This window comes from Poecilia formosa, unplaced genomic scaffold, assembly GCF_000485575.1.
Source record: "Poecilia formosa unplaced genomic scaffold, Poecilia_formosa-5.1.2 Scaffold56, whole genome shotgun sequence".
NCBI lineage: Eukaryota > Metazoa > Chordata > Actinopteri > Cyprinodontiformes > Poeciliidae > Poecilia > Poecilia formosa.
In genome coordinates, this window is record NW_006799995.1 from 1,005,729 (window position 1) to 1,032,739 (window position 27,011).

Here is a 27,011-nt window from a genome sequence, read left to right on the forward strand (position 1 = left end):
AATAGTTTGAGAAATGAATACACTGCCCATTCTTAAAAAACATGTATTTTTGAAGACAGTTTTGATGTAGTGCTTACAAAGGTATTTCTCTTTTCAGTGAAGACACTATCAGTCCCGTTCTGATTGACATACTGTATGTACAGTCAATATCAAATTCCTCCCCGACACATTCTCACCCGACTTCACAGTCTGTACACAGTCCAAGTGACACATTATTCATCAGTTAAGAAAAGGTGGTCACATGCACTACTTCTTCCCACTACATGGATTCACACCGATTTGTCAAAGTAGTCCTTGAATTAGTACAAAAAAAGAACGACAGGATTGTTTTTTTTTTGTTTGTTTTTTTCCTCTCCCTCTGCTCTCATCCTGAGAGTAAGAGGGTTTCCACCGAAGTCTCTTCCGCCTGCCTGCTTCCGCGTCGCACCCAGCGGTCTCCGGGACGCAATGCCGGCAAACATCCCTCCGTTGTTTCTCCCACACCCGTTTCTTCATACTGATAAATATGAGGGGTGTCGGAAGAAAGCTAAAGACACGCTGAAGACAATAAAAAAAAAAAGGCTTCAGGCTCTTCGATGTGTCACCACTGAGCTGGCGACAGGCAGCTTAAGGAAATTTCTACGCTCAGCATTTCTTCACAGAAGAAACTCTTCAGTCTTTCACGGCCGGTGGAACCTGCAAAAGGTAGACATGCTGTGTGTTAGTGCAGAGGATGGGAGAGGGTACCTTTGTCATCAATTCTGGCTGTGTAGCCATTAACCAGGAGCTATTTTTAAACTCTCTGGGTCACTGGTACAACCCACAGATCCTTCATTTGTAGACCAGCACAACCAAGGACATTGTACCATTTCATTATTGGCTCTCTGATACTCTTAGCTCTCCAGGGGACAACCTCCCCTCCCCAGTTTAGATGCACTCCCATCTATCTATAGCGTCTCCTGGTCTATGTAAGGAGCACGGCGAGCTAAATATAGACTGCTGCTGCCCAGAATAGAGCACGCATGCATTACCAAACACACTAACACGCAGGCGGCTCAGAATACTAACCTAGTTAGGTGTTTGCTTGAGGCGTGCACTTCCATCTCTGTGCTCTTGAACTCGTTCAGCTCTTTCCGGATTGCAGCCTGTGGGGAAAAGGCAAAAAAGACCATTATCAGTGAATCCCCTAAAAAGCATCCTGAGCCAGTGAGCATCAGTGAACAGCAGGAGAAAGATATAATCAGGATAAATCATTTAAAAGGGCGGGGGATTTTGTGAGATAAGCTGATAACAGCGACATGAACATGCTGGTAGTCCTCAGTGATAGTCACGGAATTTGGGGGAATTTCGTAATGCCTGACCTAAATATTGATTTATTTATTTCTTTTGTACATCCTGAAGGTCACTTGTCTTGACAAACACTCACCTTGTCCGCCGCTGAGAGACGAGTCCAGGGCTTGTCTGCTCTCCTGTCATAGTCCTGAGCTTTGGCCACCTCCACGTAGTCACTGAAGCGGATCAGGATCTTTCTCTCCCGCAGCTCATCAACTGTTGGCCGCTGATTGAGCTGAGAAAGCCCACCCACACACAAAAAAAGGTCAAATTAATTTAACCCAATAAAAAGGTTATGCATGTTGTCGGTTATATATAAATTAACCAAAAGTGTTGTACCTTTCTGTTTAGTCGCTGTTTTATCTCCCTCCTCTCCTCCTGCTCCGTTTGATCGTTTCTTTCTGAAAAATAATAATAATTAAAAAAAACATTCGAAAAAGCTTTACATTTTGCTCTCAATGCAAAAAGAAAATCATGTAAATTAATACTTGTAAATAAAGTGTGCTTATTTCCTTAATTTCCAACACCTTGAGTCATAAATACCACAACAAATACGGTGAGACTCACGTTTTAAAATGTTTCGACTCTCCAGCTCCTCCACATTCGGTCTCTGGCTCAACCTCCTGCGGAGAAACACCAGAACCACGTTTTGAACCATGTTGACCAAATCTCCTCCAGCCACTTTCCTCCTTCCCCTCTGTTCGTATTAAACAGGTTGCAGTTTCTTCACGACGCGCGTTCTCGAGAGGAATCCCCTATGTTTCCATCTCCCATCCAAACCGCGGCTGTGCTGCTTGGGCAGAGGGGCTCCCCACATTTGGAAGAGTGATGAACGGCGCCGATTTATCCCCGTACAGAGAATTTCCTCAAGCAAGTTTTATATTTCGGCGAGCAGCATCTCTGCGGCGGGAAAACTCCACTCTGTCTCGGCGGCGCAGGCACTCCTCTCTCTACTATCAGCCACAAGCGCTTTTTGAAGCGGGTCGTGATGGGGCTGGGACGGGGCGCGACTCCGCCAGTCTCCCTGGTTACTGCATGCATAATGTGTTGGAAGCTCCGCCCACTAAGGCTTCCCCCGCTTTTACGCTCGAGCAGGAGGGAGTAAACTCGCACCAGCGTAGTACTCTAACAGTAGCGTCGGTTTATTTAAATATGAGTCGAAAGTTATTTCTTTTAAAAACATATACAAATATTTGTTTTGTAAATAAATAAATAAAATAATACAGCAGCTTTAACCACTTGTTGTCCTGGAAGTTTAGTTTCCAGTTGTCCCTTCGCCATCAAAGCAATCAAAAGGTTCAGCTATGTGTCTGTGAGTTGGCTTTGTATGAATTATATATGTGAGCATCTTAAAGAGGTCAACATCAGACAGCCTGTGGGTTATACCCCAGCAGACCTCCAGAGGTGAAAACCACAAAGAGAGTTTGAATGCCTCTACACAACAGGACTCTCTTCATCCCCTCACCCTGGCAAACACTGGACTCTTTATAGTTTGGTTCTCTGAAACATCAAAGTTAGGTCACATGAACTAAAACCTGGACGCCCATGATGCACACGCAAAAGTAACAGTCGTTTTTTTATCTGTGTCTGCATATACTGCAGATGAGGACTTAATCTTGTCTCCATGGTTCTCAATCTGTGGCGCATGTTCTGGTAGTACTTTGGCTGCCTTCAGTGGGACTTAAAAGAAAAACCCAAATTATTCATACCCTGGTAGATATGGATTATAAGTATTTTTATTAAACCACCAACATTGTCTCTGACAGTAAATAAGACACCCGTCTCTTAGAAGACAGTAAAACTGTGTAAAATTATAACATATTTAAACATTTTATTAAAAACATGGCATGCCAAAATTGTTTTTAGCCATCTCAATTATCATTAAGCATATTTATATGGTTATTTATTGTAAATAGAATTTTCTTTGAATTGCTGACCAGCTTCTCTCATGTTTCCCCTCAAAATTCATATTCCCCTCTCAAGTCTTGCTAATATCTCACAGTAATTGCAAATTATTTTTTTGATAAAGTTTGTATTGCCCTCTATTTCCAACCATTTTGATTCTAATTACCATTTTGCCATGTTGAATCCACCAAAATGTGACAGATCATGACCTCTTAAAAAAACGTTGGCTTTGAAAATCATCAATTTTGAAAACATCTCCCAGGTTGGGTATTAATGCCTGATGGGTATGTTCCACAGTAGATGGCCCCAGTTTGTACATGAGGATGGGGCAAAATAACCGGCATTCAACTACAACTTGGAATACAATTTTCATCTTTTTTTAAATTAACCGAGCAAGATGTCTGATATCTTCCCCTTCTCCCAAGAACAGTTTCTTCTCAGTGCTAAACAGAAAGTCGACTGTTATGTCTTCAGTAATTAATAAGCATGTAGAGATCTTTACATATCTTTACATGGTACAAGGTTTTGTTCAGCCTTCATGCCCTGGAGGAATGCCTTCTGAGAACAAAGATTAGAACAGGAACACAACAATCACATGTGTTTGTAGAACGCTTTCGAAATCTCAAGCAGGAATTCCATTTGTTCCTAAAACCTGATAAAAGGAGGAGCACTCATTGCTATCCTCCCTCGTCTACAGCTTCCCCTTTGATTAGATCAGTTGGATTTCATTGCTATCAAAAGATCTCATCAGGTGGGAATGATTTACAGCTCACGATTCTTTTGTTCCCCTCACTGACAAACGAAGAGAAAAACCACGGCGAAGCGCCTCGAACGCTGTTACATTCCAAACGTACAACAAACGGAAAATCACTAGTGAAGCCCCAGCGCTTATGAGCATCCACTGTATTGACCCGGTCGCTGGGTTGCTTAGCAACAGTATCTTGAAGACAATGGAGTTTTCCTGCAGAAGTTCTCATTTCTCCCTAGTAACACAGGGAGGGGGGGGGGAGATTTCACCACCGCACTCCAAGCTGCGTGTGCTTTAAATGACAATCTGCAGCTATTTTTGGAAACATGCTGCTGTTTTCTTTTTTCTGCCTCGGCAGGAAAGATAAATGTGCTAACGGAGTTCCTAAATTTAATCAGCTTAGCAGCTAATTAAATTTGACTCGAGGTACAGTAAACTATTTTTAAACCTTTTGTCACGTGAAACAAAATGCTTAATTTACTATAGAGTGATAGAGATTTCCTGGGTGTGTGTGTTTTGTTTAAACTGACACACTGATTGCATCGCCGATTGTAGAGTGAACGTTAGAGATTTTTCTACGAGACGCAAAGAAAACACCCAAATCTTTTAGAGTTTCCATTTTTTTGATGTATTCCCCTTTTAAGTGAGGTGCGAAAGTAATCAATAAGTGCCCCAGTCGAGAGAGTTGTTAAATATCCAACCAACTGAGTGGAAAAAAACTGCATGTGGGCGGTTGTTTGGTCGTTAATTTAGGCTGCCAACTGCACCAAGAACATAAAATTTGCCTTTTTCAGCTTTCTTCTTTCTCGTAGTACTGTAGCAGGGTGCCCTGCCTCCTCCCACGCCGGTATTATTTCTGCTGATATAACTCCCCGACATTTGTGAGGAGGCAGCAGTACACGAAGGTGGAATGCATTATTGAACTGTAGCAGGAGCTAAGATTAGAAACAACATGGCAGTGTGGCTGCAGAGCTGATGCTAGCTCTGGAGCTAAAGATAGAAAGGTCGTCGATCACTGACACCGACGGAGAGACGGTGTGTTATCATCCATCATCTGTTCTGCAGCAACACACAAAAGCTCAAAGGCAAAGAAGACAATTAGAGGTTGGAGCCGTGCAGAAATGTATTGGTGCTTAGTGTGTTCTTTTGTTTCTCACGACTGCCTCAGGGAGTTTTTTTCCTCCTTCAGTTAACCAATCTGAGCTATAATTAGAAAAGGTTATCCTCCACAGTTTTTCTTTGCAGCAACGTGGAATTAGAAAGCTGTATTATTCAAAGCTCCTTGAGTTTAGACTTCTTGGTCTGACAAAAATGAATATAAATCGTTAAATTATGTCCATATTTGCCACATTAGGTCTAATGCTACACTTCAATATTTGTATTAAGAGAAGTAGCCAAGATGTAAAGGCACTCGAGTATTAAACCAGAACTGAAAAAAGTTACATACTTACAGTACAAGGTAAGTTAAGTTATTTGGAAGTCTTGTTTAGGTTAATTTTTCAAATTCAAAGCATATCACTCTGTAAAAGTCTTAAAGAAGCATTTCTTTTATGAAACAAAAGGAGTGTATCAGTGTATTATGACACTTAGCAGTAATAGCTCCTTATATTAGCAACACATAGCCTTTTGTGCTGCTTTCTCGCAGATTTATCCGACTTGTTTTTATAACACTGCACTGCACACTTCAAATCATTGAATGTCTTCTTTTTAAATGACCAAAAAGGCGTTTCTTCCAGTGCTTCTAAGAAAAAGAGTAAGAGGCCATGTTATTAGTTGCCTATTAGACACCCGTTGGACATTGTTCTCTGAAGTGTGGGTGGCACTTTGTGCTTGGCTGCGAATGATTTCACAGCGCGTTATGTAACGCTCTTGTGTGTCTCGGTTTGAAGCGCCGGTGTTAAAGAGCCTGAGTGTGGTGATATATCCAATCATGAGATAACTGCTGCTGTCAGTCTGTGAAAATTATGCGGCTCAGTTGCATTGGGAGGGCGGGGGAGGGGGGGGGGATAACTCCACCTATGTCTTTACAAAGAGGGACAAAATGTACGGACACATCAATGAAGCTTCACGGAGGAAACGTTTCTTGGAACGAGTTTGCCGCACTTGTTGCCCCCAAAATAATCAGCAGAAAGACTGATTGTAATGTGAACGTTTCAAGAAATGACGGTACATGTGTGAATTTCTAGTAATGAAAAACGTGTGATAGTCATCTATTTGGAAGATTGCCTACGACAGACGCCCCACTTCCTGTGCAGTGAATATTTTCAGCTTTAGTTAGAATTGTTATGGGTTGGTAGATAACTTAACTGTACCACAGATACAACAAAACATTCATTTTAGGGCAGGTTGTGCACGATACAACACTTTGGTAAAAAAAAAAAAAAAAAAAAAAACAGTTGGAAGATCCCAATTATTTATTTTAACTACACTTTAAATGGTAGATGATTTATGCAATTATGCATAAGCAAGGTTTTCAGCATTTTTATAACGTTCTTGCACCATCAACTACATAGAAGTCATTTTCAGATAACTTCAAGATGTGCTTAGTCTAGACGTTTTGTGCAACATTTGTCATTTCCCCTACATTGCTTCCATTTTGGTTTTTCTGTCACAGTTGAAACTTTTATCAAACACATTTCGATGTCAGGCAGAGATAATGCAGTTTTGAAACAATTATTTCATTTATTAAGGGAAATAGCTATTCAAACATACTTGCTCCCTATGTCCACTACATGTTGTGCCACATTTGGAAGCACCAATTGCCATAAAGTGTTATATATGAAATCCCTGTAGAGAAATATCAAGTCTCTTGTTTTAGCAGAGAGCAGAATTCATGGCAACAACGTTACAGCAAAGCTTCGGACAGTCACACAGATGTTGGTTTTACACCAGATGTAACAGAACCAAACCTTCTAACAGGCTCACTATTGTCACACTAGTCCCCAGAATAATTTCCAAATATTTGGACGATCATTGATATGTGTTTCTGCCTGTGTATTCCTTTTGACGATTGCGCACTCGCATTTATTGGTTTTTGTTGTTTTTGCCTCTTTTACCTTTGTTGTTCTGGCTTCTTTTGTGAAGCTAAAAATTTGTTTGATGATCTGAACTGTGTGACAAAAAAAAATAAATAAAAATAAAAAATCCAAACCAGACCTAATCTGCAGGAGGGAGAACACGTGTTTCACAGCTCCATAGTTAGGAGCATCGCAAAGCTTCTACTTCTTACTTGGCAAGTTTCATCTCTATCTGCTGACGGATTTCCTGTCGCTCCTGATCGCTCCGTGCCGGAAAGATATTCTTGTCCTCCAGCTCCTGCTTGCTCGGCCTGTTTCGTAGCTTGACGGCCAGCAGCTCCTTCCTTAGCCTGCGAGGAAGTGTACCTGCAACACCATACATGTCCATTGCACCGCCATGCCGAGACACAGGCTTAACTAGAAACCAATGCAACAATGCAGAACACCATGGCATCTAGACACAGGATGCAGTAAATACTTCTAGATTAAATACCACAATATAAAATTAAAACTGAAAGAAAAGATCAAATTGAAGCAAACGTTATAACATGACCTAATTGCTTTCTATTTTTTCTGTTGACTATCAATGAAATAATGGTGTGTGTAACCTAATTAGATTTTCTGTATATTTAATGTGGGGGCAGGGGAGAACTCTTAATCTTCACTAAAGTTCTTCTATTTTTTCTCCTCTAATATCATCAATGTAGAAGTAAATGCTCCACAGTTTTTGTGGCGTGTGGAGTGAGCAACATTATTATAATATAGACGAATACTGTCTCTGAAAATAAGCCTGGAAAAAGTAAGACGTATGGGATTGTGATGCTTGAAACTCAAATAATGTCCTAAACAACAAGAAACCCTCAAAAAGAAAAAACGTTGAATTCTCCAACACACAAATGCCTGCACGGTTCGGGGTTACACTTTCAGCAACCCACTACGGCTGTGTGAGACCCACCAGAGATGACAGACTCGTTCCAGCTGTCTAGGTCGAAGGGGAGGCCTGAGGTCTTGGAGAAGCACTGGTCCAGCCGTACGTTCTCCTTATTCTCCTCCGCTTCCTTCTTGGGCCAGTCAGACCCTCCGGCTCCTATGCAGCCGCCGGTTAAAGACGACATGTGTTGGTTGTCAGAGCTGCAGGAGCGAGACAGCCGTCCGTCGGAGCACCATAGCCTTGGGGGCGAGCCCTGCTCACACCCGTCGTGGACACTGAGGAAAACACGAAAGGACAGATGGTTTTTTATTGTGAACAGCGAAAGAGATATAGATACAACTGAACTGAACGGAAAAACACTGACAATAAGTGAGAGTGGCTCATGGGTCAAAATTCCAGCAAACTACTGCAAGAGGCTTGTGGAAGCCAAAAGAAAACATCGCTTCACCAGTCTGTGTCTGGACACAGAGGGGATTTGGGTCGAAACTTTTGTTACTTCGACATCCTAGCGGGGCCTGGATGCAGTTTTAAAAGCTTTAACATTAAAATTTGATATTGTGAAATTATTTATTTTTGCCTCCTGCTTCTAAAGTAGGCAGTGTCACGATTAAAACGCGTCTCATAAATTAGCAATCAGCAGCCGACTGGATAGTAGGTTTTACGGATTGGGGGGAAATCTATACTAGAAGAATATTTTATGAAAATATATATTTTTTAAATTTTTTGGGACGACCATGAATCTAGAAGGTCATTCTTCCATCAGGGACCAATTCTATCTTATTTATGTTATTTTTTAAGCAAAGAATATGACAAAAAAACTGTAACAACTAAATAAATCATAATATGGAATATCCATAAATTGAAAACTAACCTCTCCTGTCGATTCTTGGAAGCAAAAGCCCTCTGCAGCTCCTCCATAATGCAGCTGGGAGGCATGGGAGGGTGGATCATATTGCCCAGGTGTGGGGATCCCGAAGGGTTTGCCAGGGGCCCCCGTAGTGGCAGGGTCATCGATGTCAGGCTTTCTGTGGCCCTGGGCAGAGGCTCTTTGGGGAGGTAGGAGTTGGGCAGGTGAGTAGGGAGCGACACAGGTCCTGAATCTAAAAGGCACATAAATTAATGTTAATAATCATGCAAATCTCTCTTATTTTTTCTGAACTAGCTGTATTTGTGTACATATTTAGGATTCAGCTTTCAGTATCTTAAGGTAACTTTACATGTTTAGTTAACAGGTCTATGCATCAAACTATACCAGCTTCATGCCGAGTTTACAGCTTTTTGGTTAGATGCTAATTCGCCTGGTATTGTAATAGAAGTAAAATTAAGGGTCTTTCAGAAATAACTTCACTAGGACAATAACTGTAAACACACTGGACAGCTTTCAACCTGTACAGAGGGAGGCTTACATTGACTTCCACATTCACCCCATTCTGTTCAGTAATGCCATATTGTCATATTTTATTTTTCATTATTTAGGATTATTCAGCTTTTAAAATCAAAATTCAGTCTTTCTTTTCTTTTTGTTTTCATTTTTAACAAGCATCAGTAACAACCGTCACTTGAGAATTAGAGTAGAGTCACTTGCAATTAACAAAAAAACAAAACAAAACAAAAAANGAAAATATCCTGTACTGTGTTTTATGCCCAGACCCTTTCTGAAGCCATGAATATTCTTATAAGTCTTCAATTAACTGAGTTTATTTTAGAAAGCAGTGACTACCTTTAAGAATGGACTCCTCTCCGACTTGTCTTGATCAACTGTATGTCGTGTGATAAATGTTTTCAGGACCGTTGCAAGATTATGGAAATCTACAACAAACAATCTTCCAAAACTTTCCAGCAACACATCTCCTCTATTGGTATCCAACTTAACAAAAAAAGGTCTGTCCTGGGGGATTTTATGGTTTTCTAATGTATTTCTAACCTTTTTGTTAAATGCACAAACTGACTTGAAAATGATTTGACCTTCAGTACTATTTAATAAAGAAAAACATAGATGGTTGTCTGGCTTTTGTTTTATCAGTGCTCTAAATGTCCAGTTATTGAATATTCGCATGCTGCTATAGGCTCCAAATCCTCAACGTTCCTGCTTTGTGGGATAAAACTCTGCAGGCTTTTCTTCTTAGATGTATTTTTTTTGTTTGTTTTATTGTTTGTTTTCTGCTCTGCACAGAGCTCAGAGAGTTGAACAAATTCAAAAGGTCCTTTTGGAGGAGATCAAGAAGATGGAGCTGGACAACAACATGCTGCAAAACATGGAGAAAGACATCACCGTGGGTCACTTAAGCTTGTTTTCACCTCAAACTTGATCATAAAACTAACGTAACAACTTTAACATTGCTCATTTTAAACAGATGACAGCCATCATTTGGACCCTTCTTTCTTGCAGATATTCTGGAAAAAACAGATGATGACTTTCCATGGTTACCAGAAGCAGGAAACCAAGAGGTGAATTAAAGACTTACGTGTTTCTCTGTAGAGGCTGAAAGAGTCATATTGTACTTCAGCTACACTCTTCTGATCATTGATTGTTTTTGTTGTTGTTGTTGTTGTTGTCTTTTTTCCTCAAGCTTGGACTAAAATACCCTGTAAAACGTTGAACAACACACTTGTTTATTCAGTAGAACAAGGATTAAAGGGGTTGACTGGAAAGTCATTTCCCCCCTCTGGGCTATCATCAGAAACTTAATATGTCTCCCTGCAGCACAAGCTATTTTTGAAGAGATGTTTCCACTGCTATAACTAATAGGGGTTTTACAGATGATTTGCCTGTGTTCAGCGCCTGACTGTTATCCAGCCGGCACCCAGATTTATCACCATGGCTTATAAGCCTTAAGCTTCCCAGGCTGTAACCAGCACACTCTGTTATCCAAGAAATGTCCTTTTTGTGCCCTAATTTGTCGATTAACACTTGATTCTGAAGTTTTTGTTATGATGTGTGGCAACGTGTCCTTATGCACATCACTGTGCTTTCTGCTACAATGTCACTGTTCTCCCAATGTTTACATCATAGGCTTTAAAAACACTGCTAGCATACCAGCTGATAGCAGTCATATGCATTTAATATTAAAAAACAAATTGCTATAATATATGAGAGAAAGGTGTTTGTCTCTATTATATAATCATGATTGGTCTGGCTTTTTTTCTGATAGATACCTATGTCCAGTTTTTTTTTTTTTATCTCTCCTGCCAATTCGATTTTGAGCAAAAAGGACTTTTTTTCTGAGGAATTTAACATTTAAAAAAAATACAGCAAAGAAATTAAGAAATTAAAAGATTGTGTCAAGACAGACACTTCTTACTTTGATTGATTTTTTTAAAATAATCTATTGACCAAAAGGTTGGGAGTTTGTAGTTTTGACACAGTTAGTGAAAAGACAGGAAAATGAATTTTTATTATTTTTCCCCTACCCTCACCAATTATTTATGGATTTCTGTGATCAATAATTATTTCAAATGTGTATTTTCCTTGGACACATAAAATTAGACACCACCTGGAAACAGATTGCATTTGACCATGTTATCATTATTGAATTGCACTCAAGTTTTTAATGATTTAAACTAGTTATCCATCTTGATGCCGTGTTGTGTGAGATTGTTAGCTTGTGTGTTAATTGTCATCAAATCCTGATAAAACGTGTGGTGACCTTATTATTATGCCCATTTAAATAAATTACTCAATTTAAAAAGTATTCACTTCTATACATAATTTTGAATTTGAAGTCATTCTGTCAACCGACCCATAATTTTTGCCATTAAAAATGTGTTATTTGCATTTTTTTTTTTTTATCTTCACAAACAGTCTTTTCCATTCTTTTTTTTTGTTTTTGTTTGTATGCATTTTCTTTCCAGAACTGATACACTGAAGAAAACCTTACAAAGTATCACTGGTCACAACTGGGATTATGAAGACGGGGTGTTCAAATCAGAGGTATGACTTTCACATACGTATAAATTGTATGATTTATTGTGTTTCTTCTCTGGTAATAATTGTGCAAGTCCCAAGAGGAGAAACTTTAGTTATAAATCAAAGTAGACCACTTCAGCCTCTTCCTGTCAAGGACTGTAATCTCTGTTTAACCATCAGTTTTAGTACCAGAAACTTTTACTCTTTTCTCTTCATGCCATAAATTCACTCACAGACCAAATTGTGTCTCATATCCATAAAATCTTTTTATACTGGCTGCTGCTTTCAGATGTGCCTGATAAAAAAAGACATGAAGTCGATTCAGGACAGGCTTCTCAGTGAAATGGTGAGTTGACACCAACACAGGTGACGCCTCAGCCTAAAAATCTGGCTTTCAATGTTTTACTTTTCGCTCTGCCTCTGAGAACATGTTCATTCAGTTAAATGGAAAAACTCCACACACCTGCGTTAAACACCAGGTTTTTGTCACGGAGCAGGACGGATAATTCCAGACCGTTTTTTTTTTGTTTTTTTTCTCCGCACCTTTAGTGTGACATTTATTCTGTCCAAATCAAATGAAAAACAAAAATGTTAGAAAGGATGTGTGGACTCTGAATATCCACTTTAACATCCAGTGTTGTACACAGTATCATCTGAGATGATTTATCATGTTCTCAATGATCTTTTCCGACGCTTGTGCGCTGCTCATAGCACGAGGGAGAGATCCAGAGTGTGAAGAGAGGACTACATGCTTTGTTTTTCCCCTGATGGATCCAGGTTTGGAGGTGACCAAAGGTTACCCTACACTGTGAACCGATGTGATTGTCAACATGTGATGTTGTTTCTACTGTGCTCATATGCGATGTTTTTACTTCAGATCCTTTTGTTTTGTGTGGATGCATCCAGTTGTTTGAGAGCTGGACTTGTTCCTAATATGCATTGTGTTTCGTTAGAGATGTTTCTAAATTTCAGAAGAATGTTCTTTACTATCCAGTGAGAGCTAAAGAAAGTCCCCTTGGTGTTGGTGCAAACAGGGCATTAGCCTCTGCATGGCTTTAATATTTTTAAAACACTGTATTTATGCTTTAGTGAAAGATGTTTAAGTAATAAAAAACATAATCCTAAATGTATTTAATTGTTTTTAAACCTCTTGTTAAAGCCATTCTTAATTGGAAATAAAATAGTTTGAGAAATGAATACACTGCCCATTCTTAAAAAACATGTATTTTTGAAGACAGTTTTGATGTAGTGCTTACAAAGGTATTTCTCTTTTCAGTGAAGACACTATCAGTCCCGTTCTGATTGACATACTGTATGTACAGTCAATATCAAATTCCTCCCCGACACATTCTCACCCGACTTCACAGTCTGTACACAGTCCAAGTGACACATTATTCATCAGTTAAGAAAAGGTGGTCACATGCACTACTTCTTCCCACTACATGGATTCACACCGATTTGTCAAAGTAGTCCTTGAATTAGTACAAAAAAAGAACGACAGGATTGTTTTTTTTTTGTTTGTTTTTTTCCTCTCCCTCTGCTCTCATCCTGAGAGTAAGAGGGTTTCCACCGAAGTCTCTTCCGCCTGCCTGCTTCCGCGTCGCACCCAGCGGTCTCCGGGACGCAATGCCGGCAAACATCCCTCCGTTGTTTCTCCCACACCCGTTTCTTCATACTGATAAATATGAGGGGTGTCGGAAGAAAGCTAAAGACACGCTGAAGACAATAAAAAAAAAAAGGCTTCAGGCTCTTCGATGTGTCACCACTGAGCTGGCGACAGGCAGCTTAAGGAAATTTCTACGCTCAGCATTTCTTCACAGAAGAAACTCTTCAGTCTTTCACGGCCGGTGGAACCTGCAAAAGGTAGACATGCTGTGTGTTAGTGCAGAGGATGGGAGAGGGTACCTTTGTCATCAATTCTGGCTGTGTAGCCATTAACCAGGAGCTATTTTTAAACTCTCTGGGTCACTGGTACAACCCACAGATCCTTCATTTGTAGACCAGCACAACCAAGGACATTGTACCATTTCATTATTGGCTCTCTGATACTCTTAGCTCTCCAGGGGACAACCTCCCCTCCCCAGTTTAGATGCACTCCCATCTATCTATAGCGTCTCCTGGTCTATGTAAGGAGCACGGCGAGCTAAATATAGACTGCTGCTGCCCAGAATAGAGCACGCATGCATTACCAAACACACTAACACGCAGGCGGCTCAGAATACTAACCTAGTTAGGTGTTTGCTTGAGGCGTGCACTTCCATCTCTGTGCTCTTGAACTCGTTCAGCTCTTTCCGGATTGCAGCCTGTGGGGAAAAGGCAAAAAAGACCATTATCAGTGAATCCCCTAAAAAGCATCCTGAGCCAGTGAGCATCAGTGAACAGCAGGAGAAAGATATAATCAGGATAAATCATTTAAAAGGGCGGGGGATTTTGTGAGATAAGCTGATAACAGCGACATGAACATGCTGGTAGTCCTCAGTGATAGTCACGGAATTTGGGGGAATTTCGTAATGCCTGACCTAAATATTGATTTATTTATTTCTTTTGTACATCCTGAAGGTCACTTGTCTTGACAAACACTCACCTTGTCCGCCGCTGAGAGACGAGTCCAGGGCTTGTCTGCTCTCCTGTCATAGTCCTGAGCTTTGGCCACCTCCACGTAGTCACTGAAGCGGATCAGGATCTTTCTCTCCCGCAGCTCATCAACTGTTGGCCGCTGATTGAGCTGAGAAAGCCCACCCACACACAAAAAAAGGTCAAATTAATTTAACCCAATAAAAAGGTTATGCATGTTGTCGGTTATATATAAATTAACCAAAAGTGTTGTACCTTTCTGTTTAGTCGCTGTTTTATCTCCCTCCTCTCCTCCTGCTCCGTTTGATCGTTTCTTTCTGAAAAATAATAATAATTAAAAAAAACATTCGAAAAAGCTTTACATTTTGCTCTCAATGCAAAAAGAAAATCATGTAAATTAATACTTGTAAATAAAGTGTGCTTATTTCCTTAATTTCCAACACCTTGAGTCATAAATACCACAACAAATACGGTGAGACTCACGTTTTAAAATGTTTCGACTCTCCAGCTCCTCCACATTCGGTCTCTGGCTCAACCTCCTGCGGAGAAACACCAGAACCACGTTTTGAACCATGTTGACCAAATCTCCTCCAGCCACTTTCCTCCTTCCCCTCTGTTCGTATTAAACAGGTTGCAGTTTCTTCACGACGCGCGTTCTCGAGAGGAATCCCCTATGTTTCCATCTCCCATCCAAACCGCGGCTGTGCTGCTTGGGCAGAGGGGCTCCCCACATTTGGAAGAGTGATGAACGGCGCCGATTTATCCCCGTACAGAGAATTTCCTCAAGCAAGTTTTATATTTCGGCGAGCAGCATCTCTGCGGCGGGAAAACTCCACTCTGTCTCGGCGGCGCAGGCACTCCTCTCTCTACTATCAGCCACAAGCGCTTTTTGAAGCGGGTCGTGATGGGGCTGGGACGGGGCGCGACTCCGCCAGTCTCCCTGGTTACTGCATGCATAATGTGTTGGAAGCTCCGCCCACTAAGGCTTCCCCCGCTTTTACGCTCGAGCAGGAGGGAGTAAACTCGCACCAGCGTAGTACTCTAACAGTAGCGTCGGTTTATTTAAATATGAGTCGAAAGTTATTTCTTTTAAAAACATATACAAATATTTGTTTTGTAAATAAATAAATAAAATAATACAGCAGCTTTAACCACTTGTTGTCCTGGAAGTTTAGTTTCCAGTTGTCCCTTCGCCATCAAAGCAATCAAAAGGTTCAGCTATGTGTCTGTGAGTTGGCTTTGTATGAATTATATATGTGAGCATCTTAAAGAGGTCAACATCAGACAGCCTGTGGGTTATACCCCAGCAGACCTCCAGAGGTGAAAACCACAAAGAGAGTTTGAATGCCTCTACACAACAGGACTCTCTTCATCCCCTCACCCTGGCAAACACTGGACTCTTTATAGTTTGGTTCTCTGAAACATCAAAGTTAGGTCACATGAACTAAAACCTGGACGCCCATGATGCACACGCAAAAGTAACAGTCGTTTTTTTATCTGTGTCTGCATATACTGCAGATGAGGACTTAATCTTGTCTCCATGGTTCTCAATCTGTGGCGCATGTTCTGGTAGTACTTTGGCTGCCTTCAGTGGGACTTAAAAGAAAAACCCAAATTATTCATACCCTGGTAGATATGGATTATAAGTATTTTTATTAAACCACCAACATTGTCTCTGACAGTAAATAAGACACCCGTCTCTTAGAAGACAGTAAAACTGTGTAAAATTATAACATATTTAAACATTTTATTAAAAACATGGCATGCCAAAATTGTTTTTAGCCATCTCAATTATCATTAAGCATATTTATATGGTTATTTATTGTAAATAGAATTTTCTTTGAATTGCTGACCAGCTTCTCTCATGTTTCCCCTCAAAATTCATATTCCCCTCTCAAGTCTTGCTAATATCTCACAGTAATTGCAAATTATTTTTTTGATAAAGTTTGTATTGCCCTCTATTTCCAACCATTTTGATTCTAATTACCATTTTGCCATGTTGAATCCACCAAAATGTGACAGATCATGACCTCTTAAAAAAACGTTGGCTTTGAAAATCATCAATTTTGAAAACATCTCCCAGGTTGGGTATTAATGCCTGATGGGTATGTTCCACAGTAGATGGCCCCAGTTTGTACATGAGGATGGGGCAAAATAACCGGCATTCAACTACAACTTGGAATACAATTTTCATCTTTTTTTAAATTAACCGAGCAAGATGTCTGATATCTTCCCCTTCTCCCAAGAACAGTTTCTTCTCAGTGCTAAACAGAAAGTCGACTGTTATGTCTTCAGTAATTAATAAGCATGTAGAGATCTTTACATATCTTTACATGGTACAAGGTTTTGTTCAGCCTTCATGCCCTGGAGGAATGCCTTCTGAGAACAAAGATTAGAACAGGAACACAACAATCACATGTGTTTGTAGAACGCTTTCGAAATCTCAAGCAGGAATTCCATTTGTTCCTAAAACCTGATAAAAGGAGGAGCACTCATTGCTATCCTCCCTCGTCTACAGCTTCCCCTTTGATTAGATCAGTTGGATTTCATTGCTATCAAAAGATCTCATCAGGTGGGAATGATTTACAGCTCACGATTCTTTTGTTCCCCTCACTGACAAACGAAGAGAAAAACCACGGCGAAGCGCCTCGAACGCTGTTACATTCCAAACGTACAACAAACGGAAAATCACTAGTGAAGCCCCAGCGCTTATGAGCATCCACTGTATTGACCCGGTCGCTGGGTTGCTTAGCAACAGTATCTTGAAGACAATGGAGTTTTCCTGCAGAAGTTCTCATTTCTCCCTAGTAACACAGGGAGGGGGGGGGGAGATTTCACCACCGCACTCCAAGCTGCGTGTGCTTTAAATGACAATCTGCAGCTATTTTTGGAAACATGCTGCTGTTTTCTTTTTTCTGCCTCGGCAGGAAAGATAAATGTGCTAACGGAGTTCCTAAATTTAATCAGCTTAGCAGCTAATTAAATTTGACTCGAGGTACAGTAAACTATTTTTAAACCTTTTGTCACGTGAAACAAAATGCTTAATTTACTATAGAGTGATAGAGATTTCCTGGGTGTGTGTGTTTTGTTTAAACTGACACACTGATTGCATCGCCGATTGTAGAGTGAACGTTAGAGATTTTTCTACGAGACGCAAAGAAAACACCCAAATCTTTTAGAGTTTCCATTTTTTTGATGTATTCCCCTTTTAAGTGAGGTGCGAAAGTAATCAATAAGTGCCCCAGTCGAGAGAGTTGTTAAATATCCAACCAACTGAGTGGAAAAAAACTGCATGTGGGCGGTTGTTTGGTCGTTAATTTAGGCTGCCAACTGCACCAAGAACATAAAATTTGCCTTTTTCAGCTTTCTTCTTTCTCGTAGTACTGTAGCAGGGTGCCCTGCCTCCTCCCACGCCGGTATTATTTCTGCTGATATAACTCCCCGACATTTGTGAGGAGGCAGCAGTACACGAAGGTGGAATGCATTATTGAACTGTAGCAGGAGCTAAGATTAGAAACAACATGGCAGTGTGGCTGCAGAGCTGATGCTAGCTCTGGAGCTAAAGATAGAAAGGTCGTCGATCACTGACACCGACGGAGAGACGGTGTGTTATCATCCATCATCTGTTCTGCAGCAACACACAAAAGCTCAAAGGCAAAGAAGACAATTAGAGGTTGGAGCCGTGCAGAAATGTATTGGTGCTTAGTGTGTTCTTTTGTTTCTCACGACTGCCTCAGGGAGTTTTTTTCCTCCTTCAGTTAACCAATCTGAGCTATAATTAGAAAAGGTTATCCTCCACAGTTTTTCTTTGCAGCAACGTGGAATTAGAAAGCTGTATTATTCAAAGCTCCTTGAGTTTAGACTTCTTGGTCTGACAAAAATGAATATAAATCGTTAAATTATGTCCATATTTGCCACATTAGGTCTAATGCTACACTTCAATATTTGTATTAAGAGAAGTAGCCAAGATGTAAAGGCACTCGAGTATTAAACCAGAACTGAAAAAAGTTACATACTTACAGTACAAGGTAAGTTAAGTTATTTGGAAGTCTTGTTTAGGTTAATTTTTCAAATTCAAAGCATATCACTCTGTAAAAGTCTTAAAGAAGCATTTCTTTTATGAAACAAAAGGAGTGTATCAGTGTATTATGACACTTAGCAGTAATAGCTCCTTATATTAGCAACACATAGCCTTTTGTGCTGCTTTCTCGCAGATTTATCCGACTTGTTTTTATAACACTGCACTGCACACTTCAAATCATTGAATGTCTTCTTTTTAAATGACCAAAAAGGCGTTTCTTCCAGTGCTTCTAAGAAAAAGAGTAAGAGGCCATGTTATTAGTTGCCTATTAGACACCCGTTGGACATTGTTCTCTGAAGTGTGGGTGGCACTTTGTGCTTGGCTGCGAATGATTTCACAGCGCGTTATGTAACGCTCTTGTGTGTCTCGGTTTGAAGCGCCGGTGTTAAAGAGCCTGAGTGTGGTGATATATCCAATCATGAGATAACTGCTGCTGTCAGTCTGTGAAAATTATGCGGCTCAGTTGCATTGGGAGGGCGGGGGAGGGGGGGGGGATAACTCCACCTATGTCTTTACAAAGAGGGACAAAATGTACGGACACATCAATGAAGCTTCACGGAGGAAACGTTTCTTGGAACGAGTTTGCCGCACTTGTTGCCCCCAAAATAATCAGCAGAAAGACTGATTGTAATGTGAACGTTTCAAGAAATGACGGTACATGTGTGAATTTCTAGTAATGAAAAACGTGTGATAGTCATCTATTTGGAAGATTGCCTACGACAGACGCCCCACTTCCTGTGCAGTGAATATTTTCAGCTTTAGTTAGAATTGTTATGGGTTGGTAGATAACTTAACTGTACCACAGATACAACAAAACATTCATTTTAGGGCAGGTTGTGCACGATACAACACTTTGGTAAAAAAAAAAAAAAAAAAAAAAACAGTTGGAAGATCCCAATTATTTATTTTAACTACACTTTAAATGGTAGATGATTTATGCAATTATGCATAAGCAAGGTTTTCAGCATTTTTATAACGTTCTTGCACCATCAACTACATAGAAGTCATTTTCAGATAACTTCAAGATGTGCTTAGTCTAGACGTTTTGTGCAACATTTGTCATTTCCCCTACATTGCTTCCATTTTGGTTTTTCTGTCACAGTTGAAACTTTTATCAAACACATTTCGATGTCAGGCAGAGATAATGCAGTTTTGAAACAATTATTTCATTTATTAAGGGAAATAGCTATTCAAACATACTTGCTCCCTATGTCCACTACATGTTGTGCCACATTTGGAAGCACCAATTGCCATAAAGTGTTATATATGAAATCCCTGTAGAGAAATATCAAGTCTCTTGTTTTAGCAGAGAGCAGAATTCATGGCAACAACGTTACAGCAAAGCTTCGGACAGTCACACAGATGTTGGTTTTACACCAGATGTAACAGAACCAAACCTTCTAACAGGCTCACTATTGTCACACTAGTCCCCAGAATAATTTCCAAATATTTGGACGATCATTGATATGTGTTTCTGCCTGTGTATTCCTTTTGACGATTGCGCACTCGCATTTATTGGTTTTTGTTGTTTTTGCCTCTTTTACCTTTGTTGTTCTGGCTTCTTTTGTGAAGCTAAAAATTTGTTTGATGATCTGAACTGTGTGACAAAAAAAAATAAATAAAAATAAAAAATCCAAACCAGACCTAATCTGCAGGAGGGAGAACACGTGTTTCACAGCTCCATAGTTAGGAGCATCGCAAAGCTTCTACTTCTTACTTGGCAAGTTTCATCTCTATCTGCTGACGGATTTCCTGTCGCTCCTGATCGCTCCGTGCCGGAAAGATATTCTTGTCCTCCAGCTCCTGCTTGCTCGGCCTGTTTCGTAGCTTGACGGCCAGCAGCTCCTTCCTTAGCCTGCGAGGAAGTGTACCTGCAACACCATACATGTCCATTGCACCGCCATGCCGAGACACAGGCTTAACTAGAAACCAATGCAACAATGCAGAACACCATGGCATCTAGACACAGGATGCAGTAAATACTTCTAGATTAAATACCACAATATAAAATTAAAACTGAAAGAAAAGATCAAATTGAAGCAAACGTTATAACATGACCTAATTGCTTTCTATTTTTTCTGTTGACTATCAATGAAATAATGGTGTGTGTAACCTAATTAGATTTTCTGTATATTTAATGTGGGGGCAGGGGAGAACTCTTAATCTTCACTAAAGTTCTTCTATTTTTTCTCCTCTAATATCATCAATGTAGAAGTAAATGCTCCACAGTTTTTGTGGCGTGTGGAGTGAGCAACATTATTATAATATAGACGAATACTGTCTCTGAAAATAAGCCTGGAAAAAGTAAGACGTATGGGATTGTGATGCTTGAAACTCAAATAATGTCCTAAACAACAAGAAACCCTCAAAAAGAAAAAACGTTGAATTCTCCAACACACAAATGCCTGCACGGTTCGGGGTTACACTTTCAGCAACCCACTACGGCTGTGTGAGACCCACCAGAGATGACAGACTCGTTCCAGCTGTCTAGGTCGAAGGGGAGGCCTGAGGTCTTGGAGAAGCACTGGTCCAGCCGTACGTTCTCCTTATTCTCCTCCGCTTCCTTCTTGGGCCAGTCAGACCCTCCGGCTCCTATGCAGCCGCCGGTTAAAGACGACATGTGTTGGTTGTCAGAGCTGCAGGAGCGAGACAGCCGTCCGTCGGAGCACCATAGCCTTGGGGGCGAGCCCTGCTCACACCCGTCGTGGACACTGAGGAAACACGAAAGGACAGATGGTTTTTTATTGTGAACAGCGAAAGAGATATAGATACAACTGAACTGAACGGAAAAACACTGACAATAAGTGAGAGTGGCTCATGGGTCAAAATTCCAGCAAACTACTGCAAGAGGCTTGTGGAAGCCAAAAGAAAACATCGCTTCACCAGTCTGTGTCTGGACACAGAGGGGATTTGGGTCGAAACTTTTGTTACTTCGACATCCTAGCGGGGCCTGGATGCAGTTTTAAAAGCTTTAACATTAAAATTTGATATTGTGAAATTATTTATTTTTGCCTCCTGCTTCTAAAGTAGGCAGTGTCACGATTAAAACGCGTCTCATAAATTAGCAATCAGCAGCCGACTGGATAGTAGGTTTTACGGATTGGGGGGAAATCTATACTAGAAGAATATTTTATGAAAATATATATTTTTTTAATTTTTTGGGACGAACATGAATCTAGAAGGTCATTCTTCCATCAGGGACCAATTCTATCTTATTTATGTTCTTTTTTTAAACAAAGAATATGAAAAAAAAAAAAAACAGTAACGACTATCCATCCATCCATTTTCTGAACACCCTTGTCCCTCAGTGGGGTCGGGAGGGGTGCTGGTGCCTATCTCCAGCTAACGTTCCGGGCGAGAGGCGGGGTACACCCTGGACAGGTCGCCAGTCTGTCGCAGGGCACAGTAACGACTAAATAAATCATAATATGGAATATCCATAAATTGAAAACTAACCTCTCCTGTCGATTCTTGGAAGCAAAAGCCCTCTGCAGCTCCTCCATAATGCAGCTGGGAGGCATGGGAGGGTGGATCATATTGCCCAGGTGTGGGGATCCCGAAGGGTTTGCCAGGGGCCCCCGTAGTGGCAGGGTCATCGATGTCAGGCTTTCTGTGGCCCTGGGCAGAGGCTCTTTGGGGAGGTAGGAGTTGGGCAGGTGAGTAGGGAGCGACACAGGTCCTGAATCTAAAAGGCACATAAATTAATGTTAATAATCATGCAAATCTCTCTTATTTTTTCTGAACTAGCTGTATTTGTGTACATATTTAGGATTCAGCTTTCAGTATCTTAAGGTAACTTTACATGTTTAGTTAACAGGTCTATGCATCAAACTATACCAGCTTCATGCCGAGTTTACAGCTTTTTGGTTAGATGCTAATTCGCCTGGTATTGTAATAGAAGTAAAATTAAGGGTCTTTCAGAAATAACTTCACTAGGACAATAACTGTAAACACACTGGACAGCTTTCAACCTGTACAGAGGGAGGCTTACATTGACTTCCACATTCACCCCATTCTGTTCAGTAATGCCATATTGTCATATTTTATTTTTCATTATTTAGGATTATTCAGCTTTTAAAATCAAAATTCAGTCTTTCTTTTCTTTTTGTTTTCATTTTTAACAAGCATCAGTAACAACCGTCACTTGAGAATTAGAGTAGAGTCACTTGCAATTAACAAAAAAACAAAACAAAACAAAAAAAAAACAAGGTGGCGTTGTTTTCAGATTAAAGTCAAAATTATGAGGAAAGGTTGAAATGAGAAAAACGTAGAGAAATTATATAAACAATAACATTGAAATGACCAGAAAAAGATCATAATGATGGGGTGGGGGGTGAAAGATGAGGAAGTGACACAGCAGAAGGGAAGGGATGAAGTTAGGACTCAAGTTGAGGGGGTAACTCTTTATCTACAATAAACTAACATGTTTCCCCCCTGTGTGTGTCGGTAATATTGTTCCACTATGAGCTTTAAGGTCTTTTTTTCTGTTCCCTCCTAACTCGTATCGTTTCAGAACTATTCTCACCGTCTCCAGAACTCAGCTGGGGCAAAAGTTTAGGAGGTACTTGTGGTGGCGACGTTCCCGGAGCGATTTCCTCTTCCGATCGCTCTTCCATGTGCTCTCCCGTGTCCTGCAGCCCCTCGGGGAGGTCCCCCGCTGGGCGTGACTCTTCCTCTGCATTCTCCTCTGACGTTGCTACATTCTCCTCCACCCGGTCGCAGTCTTGGAGAGGAGCAGCCACTGCAGCACAATTAAAAAGAAAAAAAAGTTCATAAAGAGTCACTTTACAGCGATGTAACAGTTCGCATAACAAAGGACAAATGAATGCAGTTTGAACAATCCAGCTATAGTTCAGACTAAAGATTTCAGATGATCAAATTGCAGACCAACTTTTAAAAACTCAAATATCTCCTCAATGCAGCATAGAGTTAGAAGCTTTAAAACAAACACCAAATTCAGCTTTAATAACTGGACCTGCAAATAAACAATACAAAACTCCTTTGGCATCTGACAGATGACTTTGTTGCGCTTGTGGCTTCCTCTGGGCCATGTTGCCTGGGGCAGTGAGCCACATTATCCATATAAAAACTCCACCGTGTTTGATGCTGGAGATAGGAGGAGAGCCATATGCAAAACGCACTCACTCACTCATTCCTTGTGCAATTTGTACAAATAACTATCTGGACAGCGTAAGACAGATTGAACCTAACATTTAGTTGTCTTTGCTGCCCTCTATTGGTGAAAGAAGAATACTGGCCCGTGAGGTAAAAATTAAAAAGACAAATGTCTGAAACTAGTTAAAAACCTTCACTTATTCAGCGTCTATAAGTTATTTTGCAGGCATCATGGCAAAAAAACCCACTTTTTAAACTACTTTATAAATTACTCTCAGACAAAAATGCAGAAATCACACATCTCTGTTTAAAAAAAAAAAAAAACAAAAGTATTGCTTTTATGATTCATGTCCATTTTACGCAACAAATATACCTGAAGAGGGAAGCTCCTCGTCAGGACCGAGGTACTCCACGCTGCTGACTGTGAGGTTTGGATTCAAAGGTCCCCCAAACCCACCGAGTAAGACCGTCCCATCTGAGCAGCAACCTTGGGTGGGAGAGCTGGGATCATGGCACAGGACACCGCTGGATAATGCTACATCTTTTCAAGAAGAAGAAAAAAAAAAAATCATTTGATTGGAGTCAGTAATCGCAGCTGAAACACGACTCGGATTTTTTGGTGTTCGAAGCAAAACACAAAGTTTATTATTACACATTTACTGAAGCCCCTTTAAATTGGATTTGTCTCATTTAACTGGTGAAATTAGTGTTACAAAAAGGTATAAGAAATCTGTAAAAGGAACATATAGGGTAACTGTATTTGTTTTTAATGAAATATTTAATGAAATATTTTGTCCGTCAATATGACGGACAAAAAAAGACCAACAAGGGATACTGAATTTTAATAAATCCATTTGCTGTTGTGTTTTAATGTAGCTAAGCTCCCATGCCAACTTTTGATTTACAATTTTTGCATTTAGTCCTTTAAAAAAACACCTCAATTTAAACAGCACAAGGTAAGTCTTCAGTACTTGTTTTACTTTTTCCTATTTTCACTTCCACACTCAGAACACCTGTGGGTCTTTACTGCAGCATTAATCCACGGCAATCTTCACAGGCATGATGTGAAATTGACACGGACTAAATTAATTCAAACGGCTCAATCCTAAATTGCCACATCCTTTCATTAGGCTTTCCTAACCTAATTCATTACAAAAGGATTAGGACTAATGTGGTCGCACGATGAGCCTCAGAGAGGACGGATGGACGGATGGATCTCAGGCTTTCCACCGTACCTGTGGAGCTCTGTTTGAGTTTCTCATTTTTCTTTTTCCTCCACTTCCAGGGCTTGAAAATTCGCCCCAGGGTGGCCAGCTTGCTGTTACGTCGGATGGGTGGAGTGTGAACCCCCGACACCAGGCAGCCTGTTCGCAGCACCCTCTGCTGGTCCACAAGTTCAACTGCAGCAACAGAAGAGGCAGAGAGGAGGCCCAAAGAAGGGAAGAGATGTTCTTTTTTTTTTTGTTTGTTTGTTTGTTTTAGGAAATATGTAGTTAGGAGGCAAAGGGGGGGATGTAGATTCAGAGTTGACAGGATGAGGTTAAAATGTCCAAAAGAAAGAGGAACAATAAAGAGAGAGAGAGAGAGAGAGAGAGAGAGAGAGAGAGAGAGAGAGAAAAAAAAACAGGAGCCCAATTAGTATGCTCACCTCACTGAATAAACCATGATGGAGTCCAAGTGCTGTGAACAGATTAAATTAGAAAGACTAATTCAATCATAGCACACTATCCTACGGCTGTTATTTCCCTCCCACTGAGCCATACGTCATCGATCAAAATAAATATCTCTCCCATTCTAAATTTTTCGCCGAATACATCACCGCTGTGACACAGGCTGCCGCGCGAGGGACGCATTATCCAACAAGTGCTCCGGCCGTCGGGCCGCATGAGAGAGAATGATTATTTTAGTGTCTGATATCAACCTTTCAGTTTAAGGCGCATTCACATCCTTCAGACGTTTTCATGTTTTGCCGAGATGAACTTTAGTGCGTTTTATAAGAATTTAGTTATTTTAAATACACATTTACACAAAGGAGTGGATAAATAAACTTTTCACAAACCAACAACAACAACAACAAAAAAAACTTTAAAAACTGTTTGAATTCAGCTCCCTTTACCCCGATACGTCTAAATGATGTCCAACGCAACCAGTTATTTTAATGTTGGAGGAAGCAAAGCGGACAGATCAGGGAGGAAGTTGTGGAGAAGTTTAAAGCAGAGTTTGGTTATTTACAAAAAAAAGAAGCATCTAGAGATTGCACGGAGAAGCAGCCAAAAGGGTCATGGTAACTCTGGATGAGCTGCAGATGACCACAGCTCAAGTGGAAGAACTTTCATGCACTTCAGCAGAAAGTAGGTCACTGCTGAAAGAAAACCATGAGATGTCTAACAGGTGGCCACAAGTCATGTAAGGAGAACCGATAATGTGGGAGATGTTTGTCGGGTGAAACAAAATGTAAAGTTTTGGCCAATATATACGTGACTGGGAGGAGGGGGCTTTTATGACAAAAATAAGATCCTATCCTGAACATGCCATCCTCATGTTTTCTGACTGAATTTGTGTTTATTCTCCAAAGAATGAGCAAAGATATCTGGTTATTCTACAAATTATTTATGAATTGGTGCTGAATAAAAATCCAGGCGTCACTTTTCAGGTTTCTGCCTATAAAAACCTCTGAAAACCATTTACAATTTTCCTTAAGCTTCACAATTAACCAATACTCTTAATTAACTCGCCAGTATAAAACGTAAAATCCCAACCAAACACACTGTTTACCGTTATCGCTTGATGAAATGTGAAAAGGTTCAAGAGGGAAGAATATGTTTGCCAGGCATTGAAGATTATTAGTTGTGACTCAGTTTATAAACAGCATAACTGATATGTCACTTCCTTTTTTTCTCATCCATCATCCTGTTTGTTATTTCTGTTTTACTCGCACTGGAAATCCAATCATATTTAGCCATTATTTCTGTCGGTCGAGCTGCACTCCTCCTGTTTGTGTTTTGCTCTCACTAAGTTATTTTTCATTCTATTTCTGAAATCCCATTAGCTCCCACAAAACGCTCGCGGATCCCTCTGTGCACAAACAAATTACACAAGAAAAATAAAACACAGAACAGCTCAAAAGCAGTCGGGCGGCAATGACAAGACGCACCACAGTCATCAAATAAATAAATAAATAAATAAATAAATGGGCAAATTTTCAGATTGAAACTGTTGCATATCACTCGACGAAATAAACAAACTTCTGCATGAAGAATCCAGCAGCATTGATCCCCAAACACATCCATGGTGCCTCTCCCTCTGCTCTGTCTACAGCAGAGGTTCCCAAACTGTGGGGCGCGCCCCCTAGGGGTGGCGCCGTGTCATTGCAGGGGGCGGGGGAGGCGCGGGAAGTCGTCTGGATAAAAAAACAAAAACAA

General features: G+C 40.5%; 3 protein-coding genes across 4 annotated transcripts in view; 1 reads left to right on the top strand and 2 right to left on the bottom strand.

Annotated features, from left to right (window-relative positions):
* Positions 1 to 29: 29 nt before the first annotated feature.
* LOC103138935 (phosphatase and actin regulator 3-like) lies at positions 30 to 9,040 on the bottom strand. The gene is made up of 8 exons (XM_007553347.2): positions 8,784 to 9,040; positions 7,937 to 8,187; positions 7,194 to 7,347; positions 1,879 to 1,934; positions 1,651 to 1,712; positions 1,406 to 1,546; positions 1,048 to 1,124; positions 30 to 675 (listed from the first exon to the last, which is right to left on the bottom strand). Exons 1-8 carry the CDS (start codon positions 9,023 to 9,025, stop codon positions 660 to 662), a joined length of 999 nt encoding a protein of 332 aa, XP_007553409.1. The 5' UTR covers positions 9,026 to 9,040; the 3' UTR covers positions 30 to 659.
* Positions 9,041 to 9,561: 521 nt separating this feature from the next.
* LOC103138936 (synaptonemal complex protein 2-like) lies at positions 9,562 to 12,965 on the top strand. The gene is made up of 6 exons (XM_016672177.1): positions 9,562 to 9,793; positions 10,086 to 10,185; positions 10,302 to 10,360; positions 11,765 to 11,843; positions 12,109 to 12,165; positions 12,531 to 12,965. Exons 1-6 carry the CDS (start codon positions 9,675 to 9,677, stop codon positions 12,585 to 12,587), a joined length of 471 nt encoding a protein of 156 aa, XP_016527663.1. The 5' UTR covers positions 9,562 to 9,674; the 3' UTR covers positions 12,588 to 12,965.
* Positions 12,966 to 13,027: 62 nt separating this feature from the next.
* LOC103138937 (phosphatase and actin regulator 3-like) overlaps positions 13,028 to 27,011 on the bottom strand; it is a 36,613-nt gene continuing 22,629 nt past the window's right edge. Inside the window, exons 2-12 of one of the 2 annotated variants that reach the window (XM_016672176.1) lie at positions 24,825 to 25,040; positions 23,963 to 24,130; positions 23,000 to 23,215; positions 21,931 to 22,159; positions 20,935 to 21,185; positions 20,192 to 20,345; positions 14,877 to 14,932; positions 14,649 to 14,710; positions 14,404 to 14,544; positions 14,046 to 14,122; positions 13,028 to 13,673 (exon numbers count right to left, since the gene is read on the bottom strand). In XM_016672176.1, coding sequence (XP_016527662.1) covers positions 13,658 to 13,673; positions 14,046 to 14,122; positions 14,404 to 14,544; positions 14,649 to 14,710; positions 14,877 to 14,932; positions 20,192 to 20,345; positions 20,935 to 21,185; positions 21,931 to 22,159; positions 23,000 to 23,215; positions 23,963 to 24,130; positions 24,825 to 25,040 — 1,586 coding nt within the window. In that variant the 3' untranslated portion in view covers positions 13,028 to 13,657. The remainder of the gene's footprint in view (positions 13,674 to 14,045; positions 14,123 to 14,403; positions 14,545 to 14,648; positions 14,711 to 14,876; positions 14,933 to 20,191; positions 20,346 to 20,934; positions 21,186 to 21,930; positions 22,160 to 22,999; positions 23,216 to 23,962; positions 24,131 to 24,824; positions 25,041 to 27,011) is intronic. The other variant, XM_007553348.2, reaches the window with a different exon arrangement.

Bases quoted from the DNA above. Each gene is read 5' to 3' on its own strand.
- LOC103138935 (XM_007553347.2), bottom strand. From the start codon at position 9,025: ATGTGCCTTTTAGATTCAGGACCTGTGTCGCTCCCTACTCACCTGCCC. The intron at 8,188-8,783 runs GTTAGTTTTCAA...TGTTTTCCTCAG, and splicing joins TCCAAGAATCGACAGGAGAG to TGTCCACGACGGGTGTGAGC. The intron at 1,125-1,405 runs GTGAGTGTTTGT...TTTTCCCCACAG, and splicing joins GTCTCTCAGCGGCGGACAAG to GCTGCAATCCGGAAAGAGCT.
- LOC103138936 (XM_016672177.1), top strand. From the start codon at position 9,675: ATGTCGTGTGATAAATGTTTTCAGGACCGTTGCAAGATTATGGAAATC. The intron at 9,794-10,085 runs GTCTGTCCTGGG...TGCTCTGCACAG, and splicing joins ATCCAACTTAACAAAAAAAG to AGCTCAGAGAGTTGAACAAA. The intron at 10,361-11,764 runs GTGAATTAAAGA...TTTTCTTTCCAG, and splicing joins CAGAAGCAGGAAACCAAGAG to AACTGATACACTGAAGAAAA.